Source organism: Nomascus leucogenys, chromosome 10 (genome assembly GCF_006542625.1).
Source record: "Nomascus leucogenys isolate Asia chromosome 10, Asia_NLE_v1, whole genome shotgun sequence".
NCBI classification, from domain to species: domain Eukaryota; kingdom Metazoa; phylum Chordata; class Mammalia; order Primates; family Hylobatidae; genus Nomascus; species Nomascus leucogenys.
In genome coordinates this window covers 22,982,733-23,001,557 of record NC_044390.1, presented here as the reverse complement: position 1 = coordinate 23,001,557, position 18,825 = coordinate 22,982,733, and the positions used below count along the sequence as shown (strand labels likewise).

The following is an 18,825-nucleotide window of genomic DNA, read 5'->3' as shown; positions in this document are numbered from 1 at the left end:
TATTATTGTTTTATAGATGAGGAAATTGAGACATAAGTTAAGTGGATTTCTTTAGCCCAAAATCTAGGAAACTGGCGAGAAAGGATTCTAATCCAGGCTGTCTAACTCTAGAACTCATGCTTCTGTTTGTCATACTTATATAACTTATTAACAGACATTGAGCACAAGAATGCTTGTTTGGCATTTTTCCAAAACTAGCAATCATCAGGCAAACAATAAACCTACAACAAAAAAATAAAGAGAAAATTCATGCTTGTCAACAGACAAAATAAATGTAATTCTAAAACAGATTAAGGAATTAAAGTTTGAAATAAAGGCAGAAAAAAAATCAAGGAATGATGAATCTTACTAAAGAGTTACAGATTTGCTTGTATCCAGGACTTTAACTCATGAAAGTCTGGCTGATGGGACGAAACTGATCAAATGTATGAAACATTTTGGGTGCTAAGATGTATGTGGTCTAACGCATAGAATATATTAGAGTTAAAATCACTGTCAACAAACTTCAAGCACCCGAGCATGATTTCTTATATATTGTCTCCCACTCTAGTTTCTCTTTAAGACTGGATATCTTCCTGTAGGTGACTCAGAGCCCACTAAGTAGGCCCTACTAGGGCCTTACTGCACAGCTTAATTCATGCTAGTTCCTTTTCTAGAGACTAGGAGTTGAGCAATATGGAGCAATGGCATTCATAACCAGTACTTTCAGCTGCCATTCAGTGTGCACTCTCAGTTTATAAGTTTGCATGTCTGTTCTTGCCTAAGGATGATCTATACCAGGCAATGCTTCCATTCCAATGCCTTCCTTTTATCTTCAGGAAGTTGAAGAGGCTCTCACTGGCTTTAACACTCAGTAATGATGTCTATGATATGAGACCATGAATATACATTCATGAGACCCTGAATATACAGTGCTATAGACTGCTAGAACTTAATTCTCTTATCCTGCTAGTGTTTTATCAGAGCCTAACTCACCTGAGGGAAATAAAATAGGAGTTAGTCTCATTTGACTATAACAGGTATATTTGTTTTCTCATGGCTCTGGAAATATGATGCATTCAGTACTTGATCCCTGGATCAAGGTAGTAGCTATTTTACTAGTCAAAAGAAGTATGGACCAAGTAGAAACTAGGAGGAGAAAATCATTTGCCATGTGATTAAACAGTTTTATGCTGTTTCTACTATGTTTGTGCCACAATAGTTTCAAACTATTGTGAAACTAGCTATAATTTTGTATTCTTTAACAAATATTTCCCTATTCCCCACTTCACCCTACCCTTCCAAGCCTCTGGTATCCTCTGTACTATATTTTATTTCGATGAGATTAATGTTTTTTCCAGCTTCTGCATATGTGAGAACATACCATGTTTAATGTTCTGATCCTGGCTTATTTCACTTATCATAATGTATATACATAAATATACGTGTCTATAACATGAGACCATAAATATACTTCTGACATCTATCTTTAAGGTGTATATATACAGCTTAAATGAGATACTTTCTTCATTTTAAAATTTTCTTACAATCTCTGTGATCTAATGAGACTAATTTTTAAGCATTTAATTTAAAAAGTTTATTAAAGCCTGAAATCAGTCTTCAAGCACTGAATTTTTTACTGAAAAACACATGAATACAGTCGTTCCTTGCTATCCTCAGGGGATTGGTTCCAGGACTCCCATGGATATCCAAATCCGTGGATGCTCCAGTCTCTAGTGTCATAGTATTTGTATAGAACCTATGCATATCCTCCTGTATACTTTAGATAATCTCTAGACTACATATAATACCTAATACAGTGTAAATGCTATGTAAGTAGTTGTTTTACTCTATTTTTTAATTCTTTTTTTATTTTTTAAATGGACACATAATAATTGTACATATTTATGATATACATAGTGATGTTGCAATATATATTATATATAGTGATTAGACCAGGGTTATTAGCATGTCCATCATCTCAAACATTTATCATTCCTTTGTGTTGGGGACATTCAGGAGCCTCCTTCTAGCTATTTGAAACTATATAGTATATTATTGTTAACTATAGTCATCCTACAATGCTATAGACCACTAGAACTTAATCCTGTTATCTAGCCATAATTTTATATTCTTTAACAAATCACTCTCTATAATGCACTTCTCCCTACCCTTCCAGGCCTCTGGGATCCTCTGTACTACATTTTACTTCTACGAGATTAATTTTTTTTTCCGGCTTCTGCATCTGAATGAGAATATACTATGTTTTTAACGTTCTAATCCGGGCTTATTTCACTTAACCTAATGATCTACAGTTCCACACATGTTGCCAGGAATGAAGGATTTCATTATTATTATGGCCAAATCATATTTCATTGTTTATACATACCACATTTGCTTTGTCCCTGTTAATCTGTTGATGGACACCTAGGTTGATTCAATATCTTGGCTATTATAGATAGTGCTAAAGTAAACATAGGGATGCAGATGGCTCTTTGATATATTGATTTCTTTTCCTTTGAGTAAATGCCAAGTAGTGGGATTGCTGGATCATATGATAGTTCCATTTATAGTTCTTTCCGGAACCTCTATCCTCTTCTCCATAGTGGCTATACTAGTTTACATTCTCACCAACAGTCTATAGGAGTTCCTTTTTCTCTGCATCCTTGCCAACATTTGTTATTTTTTATCTTTTCATAATAGCCATTCTAACTGGGTGAGGTGATACCTCATTGTGGTTTCTGATTTGCATTTCCCTGATGATTAGTGATGTTGTGCATTTTTTTTCTATATTTTTTGGCCATTTGTATGTCTTCTTTTGAGAAATATCAGTACAGATTATTTGCCCATTTTTTCCTTGGATGTTTGGGTTTGTTGTTGTTGTTGTTGTTCTTGTTTTGCTGTTGAGATATTTGAGTTCCTTGTATATTCTGGATATTAATTCCCAGTTGGATGAAGAGTTTGCAAATATTTTCTCCTAGTCTGTAGATTGTCTTGTTGACTCTGATAATTGTTTTTTTTGCTCTGCAGAAGCTTTTTAGTTTGATATAATCCTCTTTGCTTGTTTTTGCTTTAGTTGCCTGTGCTTTTGAGGTCTTACTCAAAAATATTTTCCCAGAGCAATATCCTGAAGCATTTCCCCTATGTTTTCTCCTAGTAGTTTTGTTGTTTTGGGTCTTATATTTAGGTCTTGAATCCATTTTGAGTTGATTTTTGTATAGGATGAGAGGTGAGGTGTCTAGTTTAATTCCTCAGCATATGGATATTCAGTTTTCCCAGCAACATTTATGCAAGTGATTATTCTTTCCCCAATGTATATTCTTGACGTCTTTATCAAAAATTAGTTGCCTGCAGATATGTGGATTTATTTCTGGGTTCTCTGTTCTATTGCATTTGTCTGTGTTTCTGTTTTTATGCCAGTATCATTTTGTTTTGGTTACTACAGCTTTGTAGAATATTTTGAAGTCTAGTAGTGTGAAGCTTCCAGCTTTGTTCTTTTGGTTCAAGATTGCTTTGGCTATTCTGGATCTTTTGTAACTCCATACAAATTTTAAGACTTTTTTTTTCCTAAGTCTGTGTAGAATGTCATTAGTATTTCGATAGGGATTGCATTGAACCTGTACATTCTTTGGGTAGTATGGTCATTTTAATATTATTAATGCTTTGGATCCATGAGCATGGGATGTTTCTCCATTTGTTTCTGTCCACTTCAGTTTCTTCAGTGTTTTGTAGTTTCCTTGTAGAGATCTTTTACCTCCTTGGTTAAATTTATTCATATATATTTTATTTCCTTTATACCTATTGTAAATGGAATTGACTTCTTGATTTTTTAATCTAGTTCATTTTGTATAGAAATGCAATAATTTTTGTATGTTGATTTTATGTTCTGCAATTTTACTAAATTTGTTTATTAGTTCTAAGACTTTTTTTGGTAGAATCTTTAGGTTTTTCTATATATAAGATCATATCATCTGGAAACAGGGATAATTTTACCTTCTCCTGTCCAACTTGGATGTCCTTTATTTCTTTCTCTTGCCTAATTGCTCTGATTAGAACTTCCAGTACTGTGTTGCATGAGAGTGGTAAGACTGGGCATCTTTGCCTTGTTAAAGTTCTTAGAGGAAAAGCTTTCAGTTTTCCCCCTTTCAGTATGATGTTAGCTATGGAATTGTCATATATATGGCCTTTATTATGTTGAGGTATGTTTATCCCATGTCTAGGTTGTTGAAAGCTTTTATCATGAAGGGATGTTGAATTTTATCAAGTGCTTTTTCTACATCTGTTGAGATAATATTATAGTTTTTGTCCTTCATTCTGTTGATGTGATGTCATATTTATTGCTTTGTGTATGTTGAACCAGCTGTGCATTCCTGAGATATATCTCACTTGATCATAGTGTATTATCTTTGATATTCTGTTGGATTCAGTTTGCTAGTATTTTGTTGCTAATTTTTGTGTTTAATGCTTGTCAGAAGTATTGGCCTGTAGTTTTATGTTTTTGTTGTTGTGTCCTTATCTGCTTTTGGTATCAGCATTATGCCGGCCTCGTATAATGAGTTAGTAAGAATTCCCTACGCTTTAATTTTTTGCAATAGTTTCAAATGAATTGGTGTTCATTCTTTTTTAAACTTTTAGTAGAATTCATCTGTGAAGCCATCGGTCCTGGAACTTTCTTTGTTGGAAGATTTTTAATCACTGATTCAAACCTGTTACTTGTTACTGGTGTATTCAGGTTTTCTATTTCTTCCTGGTTCAATCCTGGTAGGTTGTATGTGTCTAGGAACTTGTCTCTTTGCACTGCATTTTCTAATTTTTTGGTGTATAGCTGTTCATAGTAGTTTCTAATGAGTCTTTATATTCTGTGGTATCTGTCGTGATGTCTATATTTTTGTTTTGGATCTTCTTTATTTGGTTCTTCTTGCTTGTTTTTTTTGTTTGTTTCACTAATTGTAGATTTTGTTTATCTTTTCAAAAAAACAATTTTTTGTTTTGTTCTCTTTTTAATTCTCAGTTGCATTTATTTCTGCTCTGATCTTAATTTTTTTCCTTCTACTAATTTTGTAATTGGCTTGTTCTTGCCTTTCTAATTACTTGAGATGTATCATTAGGTTCTTTATTTGAAATCTTTCTAGATTTTTGATGTAGTTATTTATTGCTATAAACTTACCCCTTAATACTGCTTTGGGTGTGTTCAATAGGTTTTGGTATGTTATATTTCTGTTTTCCATTGTTTCAAGGAATTTTTTAACTTCATTCTTAGTTTGTTTTTTTTTTTTTTCACCCATTGGTCATTCAGGAGCATGTTTTTAAATTTCCATGTATAGGTTTGAATTTTCCTCTTGTTATTGATGTTTAGTTGTATTTAATTGTGGTCAGATAAGATACTTGGTATGATTTTGATTTTTTAAAATTTTCGAGACCTTTTTGTGTCCTATTATATGGTTAATCCTGGTGAATATTCCATGTACTGACGAAAAGAATGTGTATTCTGCAGCTGCTGGGTGAAATGTTTTATAAATGTCTGTTCTGTTAGTTTGATCTAGCGTGCAGTTTAAATCTAATGGGATTTTTTTGTTGATTATCTGTCTAGATGATCTGTCCAATGCTGAGAGTGAGGTGAGGTCCCCAGCTATTACTGTATTGAGGTCCATCTGTCTCTTTAGTTCTAATAATATTTGCATTATATATCCAGGTACACCAGTATAAGGTGCATCTGTATTTAAAATTGTTATATTCTCTTGCTAAAGTATTCCCTTTATTATTATATAGTTTCTCTCTTTATAGCTATTGGCTTGAATTCTATTTTGCCCAATCTACTTCTGCTCAATTTTTTCCATTAGCATAGAATACCTTTTTTTTTTTTTTTTTTGAGATGGAGTCTCAAAGTCTGGAGAGCCATGGCATGATCTTGGCTCCCAAAGTGCTGAGATAATAGGCGTGGGCTACCACATCTGGCCAGAATATCTATTTGTAATCCCATCACTTTAAGCCTGTGAGTGCGTTTACAGATGAGGTAAGTTTCCTACAGGCAGCATATAGTTGGGTCTTTAAAAAAAAAAAAAAAATCCATTCTGCCAGTTTATATGTTTTAAGTGGAGAATGTAGTCCATTTACATTCAGGGTTATTATTGACAGGTGAATACTTACTTCTTGCATTTTTAAAATTGTTTTCTGGGTTTTTTTATATCTTTTTTTTTGTCTTGCTTACCTCTTATTTATTTTTGTGATTGGGTGGTTTTCTGCAGTGATAAAGTTTGATTCCTTTCCTTTCTCTTTTGTGTATCACCCTTACCAGTGAGTTTTATAGTTTTCATGCTTTGATAATGGTGATTGTTATTTTTTCACTTTCAGATGTAAGACTCATTTCAGTACTTTTAAAGGCCAGTCTAAGGGCGATGAATTCTCTTAGTTTTTACTTATCTGTGATCTGTGAAATATTTTATTTCATCTTCATTTCTGAAAGATGGCTTTTCTAGGTATCATGATCTTGGCTGGCAGTTTTTTTGTTTTATCTTTCAATGTTTTGAATGTATCATGCCATTCTTTCCTGGCCTATAAGCTTTCTGCTGAAAAAATCCACCATTCATATAATTGAGATTCCCTTATATGTGACTTGATGCTTTTCTCTTGGTGATTTTAGAATTCTTTATTTGTTCTTGACTTGTGGTAGTTTGACTTTAATATGCCTTGGAGAGGACCTGTTTGGGTTTAATCTCTTTGGGGTCTTTGAGCTTCCTGGACATGGATGTTCATTTATCTTCCAAGACCTGGGAAGTTTTCAACTATTATTTAATTAAGTATGTTTTCTATACCTTTTTCCTTCTCTTTTCCTTCTGGAATACCCATAATGCAAATATTTGCTTGGTGGTCTTAAGGGTGTCCCAGAAAGCCTATAGGATTTTTTTTTGTTTTTATAAATTTGTTTTTGTCTGTCTGTATTATTTTGGAAGACCTGTCTTCTGGTTCAGAAATTTTTTCTTCTCCAAGTCCTTTCCTACACCAGCATTCTCAAAGTCTGTATGATTTTTCTAGCCTAGTGTGTGAACTAAAATTAAGATCTTTGCTAAATTTTTTAAAATAACCCAGCAGAAAACAAGTACTGTTCCAATCCACTAATAATCTCCCTATAATCTGTTTAAATTTGTAAGTTGATCAAATCTACCAAAAAGATTGGCCAACTGGAAAAATTTGATTTTCAAATATACTTCTAAGTATTCTTATGAAAAGATGTAACAAGAAGATAAAGAATGGAATTCTGGGAGAAAGTTGTCTTTATTTACAAAGACCTTTGGAGGAAGGGTCAGCTAAGGACAAGGAGGCATGAGGAGGCACTCTAAAGAAGAAGCTGGAAAACTACCTCCTAAATAACTCACCCCATAATGCATCCTCAAGGGATCATCTTAAGCTTCATCCTACTTGTGGCAGACACTGTAGTTTTTTTAGGTACAAGTGAGTAGAGCAGTAGGTTAGCCTGTCATGCTACCTTGCATCTGTGATGTTGAGGTGTCATCTATGTGCTGGGACTGAAGGATGTGCCCTATATTTGGATCCTCAGATGAAATTGTCTGGATTAGTAGATCCCATGTCACCTTTTAGAAGCAAATGTGTTAACGGGAATTACGTACCTTTTGAAAGGGAATGCCTTCTTAACTATAGAAAATGCAACCGAAACTGACAGTGGCTTGTATTGTTGCTATGTTGTGCACAGGGGGTGGTTCAGTGACATGAAAATCACCCTGTCATTGGAGATTAAACCAGCCAGGAACACGAGTATTCCCATGTCATCTGGAGTCTCTAACCTCCGCTCCTCCAATGCCATCACCCATGCAGAGCCATGAACCAGTAGTTACTTCACCTTCTCCAACTCAGCCAGCAGAAACCCAGATTACAACAACAGAAACCCGGATTACGACATTACAACATTACAAACAAGGACAAAACCCACCAACCCCATTGTACTCTTACACAACACATGGGAATGGCACCATGACACAATCTTCAAATTGCCTTTGACATAACAATCAAACTCATGTCCCCAGCACAAAACTCACAGATCGCCACTATCACTAAGGGGATGTCTATGGAAATCTGTATTTCTGCCTGGTGTTTCTCACTTTTTTGGATGTCAACATTAACATAAAGTATTTCTACATCATCTGCAAGATGCTGCAACTGCATATGGTTCTGTTGCGAGACCTTCTGTATTAGTCTGTTCTCACACTGCTATAAAGAACTGCCCGAGACTGGGTAATTTATAAAGGAAAGAGGTTTAATTGACTCATAATTCCTCAGGGCTGGGGAGTCTTCAGGAAACTTAAGATCCACTGCAGAAGGGGAAGCAAACACATCCTTCTTCACACCCCAATAGGAAGGAGAAGAATGAGAGCTGAGAAAAGAGGGGAGCCCCTTATAAAACCATCAGATCTCATGAGAACTTACTATCATGAAAATAGCATGGGGGAACCTGCCCCCATGATTCAATTACCTCCCACCAGGTCCCTCCCAGGACACGTGGGGATTATGGGGACTGCAATTCAAGGTGAGATTTGGGTGGGGACACAGTCAAACCATATCACCTTCTAATTGGAGCTTTGCAGAGTGCAGGTGAAAGACAAGTGCAAGCAGAAGACGATATCTACATTATTGAGGTTAATCTTTATGTCATGGATTAAAGTGGTGCTCTTTGAGGTTTTATGCCCGTCACTGTAGAAGACAGTGACCAGATACTACCATGTCAGACATATTTTAAACTCCAGGATTATTTTTCTATGTCAGTTTCATCTAGCATTTCAACATGTCAATGGTATTGGGTAGAGTGAGTCTCTAGCTCAAAACTCTGTGTAGTCAGCCTCATTGTTAATATAGTTCTCATTTTTTATGCTAAAACTGACTCAATCCTTCTGATCATTGCAGAGTTCCCTCCCCAACATGAACACTTTAGAACTGTATGTTCTCTTTAGACTCCACAAATCTTGTGTCCATCAAAGAGAATAATCACTGACAATGTAGGAAATGAACTTCTATCTTGGCCACCAAGGCTGCTGAGAAGAAAGAAATAGGACTTAAAAATCAAATCTGATTTGAGACTTTATTTGAAAGAAATTCATGATTATTTCTTATTTCTATATTATAACTCCAAATGTTACATTTCTTAGGTTCCTCCAAGGGTTCCCAATGAACCCAGGTTTTTATTTCATCCATGGAAATAAAATAGGAGTTAGTCTCATTTGACTATAACAGGTATATTTGTTTCTCATGGCTCTGGAAATATGATGCATTCAGTACTTGATCCCTGGATCAAGGTAGTAGCTATTTTACCAGTCAAAAGAAGTGAGTATGGACCAAGTAGAAACCAGGAGGAGAAAATCATTTGCCATGTGATTAAACAGTTTTATGCTGTTTCTACTATGTTTGTGCCACAATACTAGGCACTACAGTAAACAACCAGCAGGCTCTCTCAACTAATTTTTACAGGGCAGAAATTAAAGGGAAAAGAGGAAAGAATAGGGGAAAAAAAAAGCCTTTCTGCCTTAGAAAAGTTACATTGCAAGTATTACAGTGTTTGAAACTGTCACTAGTTTCAACCCAAATTCTAAACTTGTAAATGCCTTCAGACCACTTATATGTTTAAAATTGTTTCAGAAAGTTGAAGGGTCTTTTTCATATCTAATCAATTATGGTGTTATTTTTCACAATTCAATTGTGAGGCTTATTGTAAAGATACCTTCAGTTACCAGTATAATTGTTGAGAAATATAGATTTGCGAGGGCTAGGTTTGTCAGAAGAGAAACATTTCTACATGAACAGTTAAAGCTGGGTATTAATTTCTATTTCAATTTGAGTAAACCCTGAATAATTCATGCTTGGGGTTTAGAGGTGCTCCCATCATAATGGTCTAGGAGGACAAGATGCTTGCTTTCAAAGCAAACATTTTCAACACTATTCTGCAGAGGTCTAAGAAACTAATAGATCCCTTCAATGAAGGTCCTATGGGAAAATAAAATTGTGACTCATGGTATTTCACATTTCCTAAATAAGACCAGCCTGATCTGGCCTAAATATTTTTTTCATACTACAGTGTTTTCTTAAATTGATGCAACATGCATAAACCTGGGAATTTGAAATTAAAGCTCAGATTTGTAGCTTCTCTGAAAAGACTTGGCTAGATTAGACTGCATTCCTGTGTGGTCAGGGCCCCACTAGATGGGGCCACATTCTCTAGCCCTGCCTCCTCATTTTTGTTACCTGCCTGGTGCCTACAGGGCTTTCAGTTTATGGCACCTGCCCTATTTTCTATACCTTTCCTGGATATTTATTATGCATGGTAAGGCCTCTGGGAATATGGTTGGCTTTGTTTAACACAGCATTGCCCAAACTTGTTTGAACACATGAGCACAGTGACTAGTAGCATTCTGTGAAACAGAATATATAGGGACTTAGGGTACTAAACAGGATTAAGAATAGGGTAAGAGTTCTAATCCTAACTCTTAGCAGTAGCATTAGGGTATGTTGTTCTTTATGTCTAAATCTTTTTCATGTATTAGAGGTAATCATTTCCATACTAACTATGTCATATGATGGTAACTCCAATAAAATGTTACTTGTGAAAACCACTATAGATTCTGAAGCAGTTTGGGGAACTTATTTAAAAATACTATAGAAATGCAAAGTATTTTCTCAGTAGATTTCATAATAATAGCAAATCTAGCATTAGTTCTCAGTAAATAATTTCAATGGTGTTATATTCATAAGTCTCTTGGGTATCTTTTTAATAGTTTATTTTTGAAAAAGTTGATGAGAAATTTTGCTGCCCTCTTACACTGTAAAAAATTGTCAATAACTGAGAGAGAGAATAGATAAGAGGGAGAAAGGGATAGAATTTACTTAATATGAATTTTTCCTATAAGTATATTAATCTTATAGATTGCATTGAGTTTTGTTTTTTGTTTTTGATTCCTTGAGACACAGTTGAGATTCCATTACCTACACTCTGTCTTAGGACATTGGGACATTGGTGTAATTAAGACTGTATATTTAAACTTAAGAAGTTTTTCACATGTTTAAGAAGTAGCAGAGCCAATTGTTCACTTATGTCTACAAAGATGAAATAATTTTGTGAGTACATGAAAGTGTGAGAAACTCTTAGTGGTTGTCTAGGTTCATTTGTATGTGCACTCATCAATAACATTTTTTTGTTTTTTTCATTTTGAAAAAAAATTCTTGGGCCGGGCGCGATGGCTCACGCCTGTAATCCCAGCACTTTCTGAGGTCGAGGTGGGCAGATCACGAGGTCAGGAGATCGAGCCCATCCTGGCTAACATGGTGAAACCCTATGTCTACTAAAAATACAAAAAATTAGCCGGGCGTGGTGGCGGGCGCGTGTAGTCCCAGCTACTCGGGAGGCTGAGGCAGGAGAATGGCGTGAACCTGGGAGGCGGAGCTTGCAGTGAGCCGAGATCACACCACTGCACTCCAGCCTGGGCGATAGAGTGAGACTCCATCTCGAAAAAAATTCTTCTGCTTGGTCTATTCTGTTATTGAAGCTCTCAATTGTATTCTTTATTTCATTCCTTGAATTCTTCAGCTGTAGGATTTCAATTAGGTTCTTTTTTATATCTATCTCTTTAATTTCTCATTCTGGATTTCATTGACTTATCTATTTGTACTGAGTTTTCTTAAGATTTTTATTTTTGAATTATTTTCTCTGGCATTTTGTGTCTTTCCTTATAGTTTGGTTCCACTACTAGAGGATTACTGTGTTCCTTCGGAGGTGTCATGTTTCCTTGCTTTTTCATGTTTGATGTGTCCCTACATTGGTTTCTATGCACTCAGTGGAAAAGTCACATCATCCAGTTTTGTGGAGTAGGTTTCATAAGTAAAGGCTTACTCATATGAATGGGTTTTGGGATATTAGTTGGGTGGGGTACATTGGCTGTGGTCCTAGGTGGATGCAGTAGTATAGTACCACATAGATTCTTCAGATGCAGTCCATGCTAGTGGCATTCATGAGTGTCTCGGTGGCCTAGGCTGAGAGAGTTTGTGGACAGTGGTGGGGCAGCTTTGCTAGGGGTGGCCTCACTGCGCTGTTTCTCAGGTTGGGGGTGCATGCCTGCATATGATGGCTCAGCCAGCTTGGAGCTGGCATTGGGGTTATGAGGAGTTACTCTGGCTGGGAGCACATATACACAGTTGCTCAGCCAGCCTGGGGTGTGGCTGCCAAGAGCTGCCCACAGGGATGTTTCTCAAGGCCTGGGACAGGAGCGCAAGGCTCTTCAGCTGACCTAGGGCATGTCGGCCAGGCCTCTCCAGGGGAGGGCTACTTGTCAAGCCTGGGATGTAGGCACACAGCTACTTGGCTGGCTTGGAGGCTTGTATACTGGGGCTGGTCCCCAGAGCTATTTCTCAGGCCTGTGTCATAGGCCCACAGCGGCTCAGTCAGCCTGGGTGATTGCCCTCCACGGGCAGCCTGTAGGGCTGTTTTTCTCAAACCCTGATTGAGTGCATTAGGCCTTTGGGTAGCCCAGGGGGTGCGGCACCACAGGGCTGTTTGTACATCGTTGGTTGTGGGTGTGTACTTCACCTGGCCTCAGAGCATGTCAGTTGTTTGGAGGCTTCATGGCCTCTCGCCCTCAGGAGAGGGCATGCAGCAATTTTGCCAGTTCAAGGGTAGGTTTACACTAGACAGGACTGCCAGACTGTTTTTGTGTCTGGAAGTGAGTTGGTTTCTCTGCTGTGTAGGACCAGAGTGACAGCCAATCCTGGACCCAGGCCCCATGCAGCTTAGGTTGTGGCAGTCAGCCACCCATATGGGCTTGGTGGAATGAAGATAGAGCCCCAGTGGTGTAGAGGTAGTATTACTGACTTTCAGAGCAGGGTGCACTCCTGATGTTACTCTGGTCTTAAGATGGCTCTGTGCTATAGAAGCTTGGCATACAAGGCTAGGTGGGAGTGGGGAGTGCACGCATTGTTCTCCTAATCTGGGACAATGCAGCTGTGAGGGTTCCTGGAAGCTCTCCAAACTGGGCTCACCACTTATGAGGACTATGAGATTCTCTTGTAGAAAGGATGGTAAGTGTTTGTGGTAGTGATGGGGGCTGGTAGCGTTCTTCTGCTTACTTTTTCCCTGTAACAGGAAGTTTCTGCTGCTTTGGGGCAGATCTCATCCAATCAGAGAAGATGGAGTTACAGAGGCTAGGTGTCTCCAAGCTGCCCACCTGGACTTCTAATCACCACAGGTGCATCTGCACTTCCCTGCTGCACTCCAGTGCTCTCCGTTCAACACTCCAATCAAATCTCATCTGTATATTCATTGCCTTGTCTCTTTCTTGTATGGTGGGACTGGCATCAGGCGTCTGTAGTCAGTCATCTTGCTAATGTCACTTTGCGTTGTTATTTTTTTTCCAGGTATTTCTGATCTGCAGATGATTAAGTCTGTGGGTACAGAACCTGCAGTTAGAGAAGGCCAGCTGTATACTTCTTATGCACTTGTGAGAACAAGGCCATTTTTAGTTTGATTTGGTTTGGTTTTTTTTACACACAGGTTTGCATATGGTTTCACTGTTTGGAGTTCTCCCTTGGCTTTTTTGCATCAAACATACTTACAATGCATAGTCTATAATATCCAGTTTTGGATCTCTTAAAACAACAAGCTTTTTTAAAAATTTTACAGTAAAAAGGTGTTCTCACCTTTTCTTTCCAGAATACACTCAAAAGCAACAAACAGAATGAGAAAGAGAAACAAAACTCTCTTTGACAATATCAGAAGGAATTTGAAATCTTAAACTATGTATATTACAAAGTATAATGAAGGTAAAAGAGGGATGCAGAAAGATGCCAAGAGGAAATGCCCACAGTTACAGATCTCAGACAAAATCAACAGAACATAGTTCTCTAAAGTGTCATATCCTGAGGAACAAAATCAACAATCTCTAGTTTGAAACAAACACAACTGGTGACCAGCATGGTGCTTCCCAATTTGGCACAAAAGAAAAAAAGAAAATGGACCACCCAAGAAATCATATTGAAGAAATACGTTTTCAGGGAGCAAGATAGGAAAGATTATGAGTTCTGAGTTATCTTACAACTGCTGATCTTCAGATGGTAAAGGAGAGAACTAAAGGCTGTAATTCAACACACACAATTTTGTGAGATGAGAGTTTTTGCTGCCTTGAAGTTCAGGCCTGGATTTAGTCCAATATATTCTTCTACAAAAGTTTGCTCCAGCAGGGACTCGTTTGATTCAAAAAATGGCAAACTTTTAAAAAGGATGGGGAGTGTGTAATCTGCATGGGTTCTGTACGAAGTGGGAGAGTTTTTCTGGAAGGCTTCACAAGAAATTGAATGAGACAGAGCCTTACTTTCCACTACCCTTTATAGTTTTTTAAATTCAAAAGAAATTTAGTGCAATAGTAAAAATAAAATAAAATAAAGTAGACTTTGAAAAAATAATAAATTTATTTAAACATTTGCAGATAAATCTGAGTACAAGCCTTTTCAAATTTTTACTCATTTTATCCAGCCTTTCATTTGTTCTGACCACATTTAATTGACAGCAATTTCTTTTGGTGACTCTGCTTTATCAGGCCTTTCTGTCCAGGGGAGGGCTGCTTTTTTAAAAAAATTATACAATCAATTTTTCCTGTTGCTTTCATATTTCATTTGTTATGTAATACTTATTTATATGATAGGTTGAGTATTCCTTATCTAAAATGCTTAGGACCAGACGTGTTTCAGATTTCAGATTTTTTTTGAAATATTTACCTTATATACTTACCATTTGAGCATCCCTAATCTGAAAAATCCAAAATCTGAAATGCTCTAATGAGAATTTCCTTTGAATGTCATGTTGGCACTCAAAAAGTTTCAGATTTTGGAGCATTTCAGATTTTGGATTGGGGTACTCAACCTGTATATTATGACAATAATGTAACTGGCATAGCAAGTTAAGAAATAAATACAATTGACTCAGTAACAAAGCTCATCTAGCAGGAGCAAAAGCACAATTGAACTAGAGAGTGGCTGCTAAATACAAGAGTTCAACATACTGTAGGTATTTGTTTTAGAAAAAAAAGAAAAAGAAATAAAAGTAATTCTGATGGATTTGTGAAGAGCATGTTAGAAGAAACTACCTTAAGTATGAGCATATGCCATTGTGTTCCTCTTGCCTTTGAATTTTGCCCAAAGATGTCTTGTTCTAGATACAGTGTTGTAAAATTTTAGTCAAAAAATGTTTGAGCTCCTCATGTGTGCCCAAAGCATAATAACACATGAAAGTAGATATTTCCTTATTAGTTGTTGAAATTAAACAATATTAATGAGATGTTACTGGTGGTTTTATTTATGATGTGCTGCATAACCTATATCAGTGTAAAAATTTTAAGTAATTTAGACTTATCTTGACTTGCTTCATAAATATCCTTAGAGCGAGTTCTTCAGACACCTAAGGTTGTATTAAATTGATGTCATGTTTATTTTACTTCAGGATATGTTTGACAAGGAAAAATATTTTTAAACTATTGTTAAATTTATTGTTGTTTTTTATCTTGAAGCTGCCAGAAAAAATTATAATGAACTACTATGAGAAGTATAAGCCTCGAATGAATGAGCTGGAAGCTTTTAATATGGTAAATCTCAGAGTTAAGCATATTAAATTGAATATGTTGCTAGACTTGAATAGGGTCCTATTAAATTTTATTATGGGCTAAGCAATCTATGTTGTTTTTCTCTTACTGTAGAAAAACTGTTTTGGATCATTTCCTATTTCAGGACTATATTAGGTGTCAGTAATGTAATAAAGAGAACACATGGTAGATTTCTCTTTAAAAAGTATTATAAATGCACAAAGAGTTTCAGAGTCCTTTGAACACATATTGGTCCCCATGCAGTTATTTCACGAGCATTCCTTTTAATGAATTTCATTCTTAGTACCCCTTTAAAAGCTTTCTATCACATATGATTGCATGTTGGAGTCTACCTCACAGTCACTTAAAGGACATTCTTTTCCTATTAAAGAAAACCTTTTGATCTCTGAAATATTCATTTTCTGAAGATGTACATGGATATTGGAGATTCAGCCTATATAAACTTCTGTAGATACATTTACTTAAACATAAGTTTAAGGAAATAAGCTAGTCTTTTTTTTTTTTTTTTGAGTACCACCAACCTACCTATCTAATTTTTTTATTTTAGTTGAAAGTTGTTCTGGCTCCCTGTATAGAGACTTTGATTCTTCTGGATCGACTTTGTTACCTGAAAGAGCAGGTAAATTATGTTATTTTAAAATACACAACAAATATTTTATTAAATACGTAATATAGAGCCACTTATATCTAGGATAAGAGTCTTTCGCATAAAACTAGTAAGAAAATTTTTCTCATTATATTTTCATAGTTTAAATGTTCATTCCATCCCTTTTTAAACATATAAACATATGTACAACATATGTTTTCAGCAAAGCTGCTATAATAAAGTTTACATTCTTTTAATTGTATGGTAATTACTATACATAGGCAGTGAACATAAACCACTATATATGAAATATATAAAGGCCAGACATAAAAGATATTGTATATACATTTCATTTTGTAAGAATTTGTCTTTTAATTCACTTTTGGAGTGTTGGCCATATGGATTCTGCAGAATAGAAACTTCTTTCTGATCAAGGAAGATTCCTTCTGTTTTTTCACAATCTTACTTATCTATGTTAAATGACAAAAATACTGTCTTTTGGGCTGTCTTTAAGGAAAATATTTTTTTGCAGATTCTATTATGAGCTGTGGTCAAAATAAAGTTTGGTGAACTGTTTCAATTAAACGCATTCATGGACTCACCGAAGGTTTCTGCTATAAACTCTTTAACAATTTTATTTTGTCATGTGGGGAGCTTTATTTTCTTATTTTGCTAATTGGAACAAATGCTAATTGGAACAAATGCTAATTGATACAAATGGATATTCTAATTTGGATTTCTATGGAGAAAGGCAATTTTTAAATATGTAAATAATGATGTACTTTCCTAAGCTGCCAGCTAACTTCAAATCACTGGAAAGCTTTGGTTCCTAAGTTGGTGATAAAATTCATACCTATTTTACTAGATTCTCACATCCCTTTTCAAAACAATCTCCATTGACCTATGTACAAGAGGTAAGCAAAACAGTGTGCACAAAGATTAATAGGTTATAATAAAATGATAGAAATTATAGAAATGTTATTTTTAATATTTCAATTAATATCTTATAATGCACATTTATGTTAGAAAATTTAAAATACAGGATATATAATAAAGAAAATTAAGAGTAGTCATAATCCTACCTTTAATAGCTTCAACTATTAGATTTTTAGTATATTTAAGGAATCTCTTAAATATATATGGTTATATGTATATGTGCACATTATTTATACTTTAATTAAAATTAGAATAAAATTATGAATGCAGTTTTACATCTAATTTGTTTTATTTTATTCAGAATTTCCGGCCATGTTAAATGTACTATAGAAAGTGAACATTTTGTCATAAAATAGTTTATTTAACTAATATTCATTTGTGATTGGCCACTTCCAGTTTTTCACAGCCGTAGCAAAGAATAAACTTGTAATTTGCTCTCTATGTACATCCTTATTTCCTCAGCATAAATTTTCTTGAAGGTGTAATTGTGAATGTTAATTTTGTTTAACAAAGAATAAGAATTTTCTGTGAAACAGCTTTGTTTTTATGTATTTTTTATATTACAATATATAATCCAACTCATCTCTCATTTTTTCCTTCAACAAATGGTTGTATATCTAAATCACTTATCAATTTGCAGGAAGATATTGCGTGGTCTGCTCTTGTGAAGTTGTTTGATCCCGTGAAATCTCCCAGATGTTATGCTGTTATTGCTCTGAAGAAGCAGCAATGATTTCCATTGAAGCAAATTATTAGATGTATTTCTCTATGAGACCTGTTGCTGAGATTGCTTTTCTAAACATGTATGTCCTGTTATACAAAAATTTTTAAATGACTGCTATATATTTTAAATAATAAAATAATGGCTAACAACAGGTTATAATCCATTTTTCCATTGTCAAAGCATACATTAATAAAATAAGAACCTGTCATAATAATATAAAACAGTTGACCTGCATTCCTGAGTTAGTACATCAGTAGAACATTGTAATCTACGTCTTAATTCCTGTTCAATATTTAAGACCCCTTAGATTTGCTACAAATAACATTTTGATGTATTGAATTAAACATAGATAAGAGGTAAAGGTAGCTGGTGCAGAAGATCATTTGCAATGTCTTCCACATTTTAGAAGGGTTTTTCTGTTTTACCAGGAGGGAAAAAATCTGCACTTAAAGGGAAGAAATACCCAGGAACCAGGTCAGAAATTTAAAAGTGCCTCATTTAAAGCACATTTTACACTGGGTTTTAATCTAAGTACATGGGATATTCCCTTAAAGACACTTGTGTCTTATAAGTAAGATATTCTCTTTAGGGATTCTTGAGACAATTTATCTTGCTAAAATAAAGTGATGGGTTGGCACTTAATGTAATTACCTTATGCTCTGTAAAAAGTCGATCTGAGTAAACCAAGAGTCAATGGAATGAGGCCAACACTCTGCCCATTGTGAAACAAGTTCCTTTCATTAGCAGAAAACTTGAGGATTCTAATGCATACCAAAGAGATGAACAACTGGGATAAAGCTTCCTTGATCCTCAACTAGAGAGATTTTATAAAATTTTCCAAAGCAAAAAAAGTAACTGCTTTTTTAAATGTTGGTGTCTATCCGCGATTAAGAATAATAATTATATTTATTTGTATTGTAATATAGTTTACAGCCTATATATATATATATATATATATA

The 18,825-nt window shown here is 35.4% G+C and overlaps 1 protein-coding gene across 2 annotated transcripts in view; it reads left to right on the top strand.

Moving 5' to 3' along the window:
* Positions 1-18,082, top strand: part of METTL25 (methyltransferase like 25) — a 123,406-nt gene extending 105,324 nt beyond the window's left edge. For both annotated transcript variants that reach the window (XM_003259606.3, XM_030819896.1), the window contains 3 exons: positions 15,528-15,602; positions 16,168-16,239; positions 17,783-18,082. In XM_003259606.3, the coding sequence (XP_003259654.1) occupies positions 15,528-15,602; positions 16,168-16,239; positions 17,783-17,875 (240 nt within the window). In that variant the 3' untranslated portion in view covers positions 17,876-18,082. The remainder of the gene's footprint in view (positions 1-15,527; positions 15,603-16,167; positions 16,240-17,782) is intronic.
* The last annotated feature ends 743 nt before the right edge of the window (positions 18,083-18,825 follow it).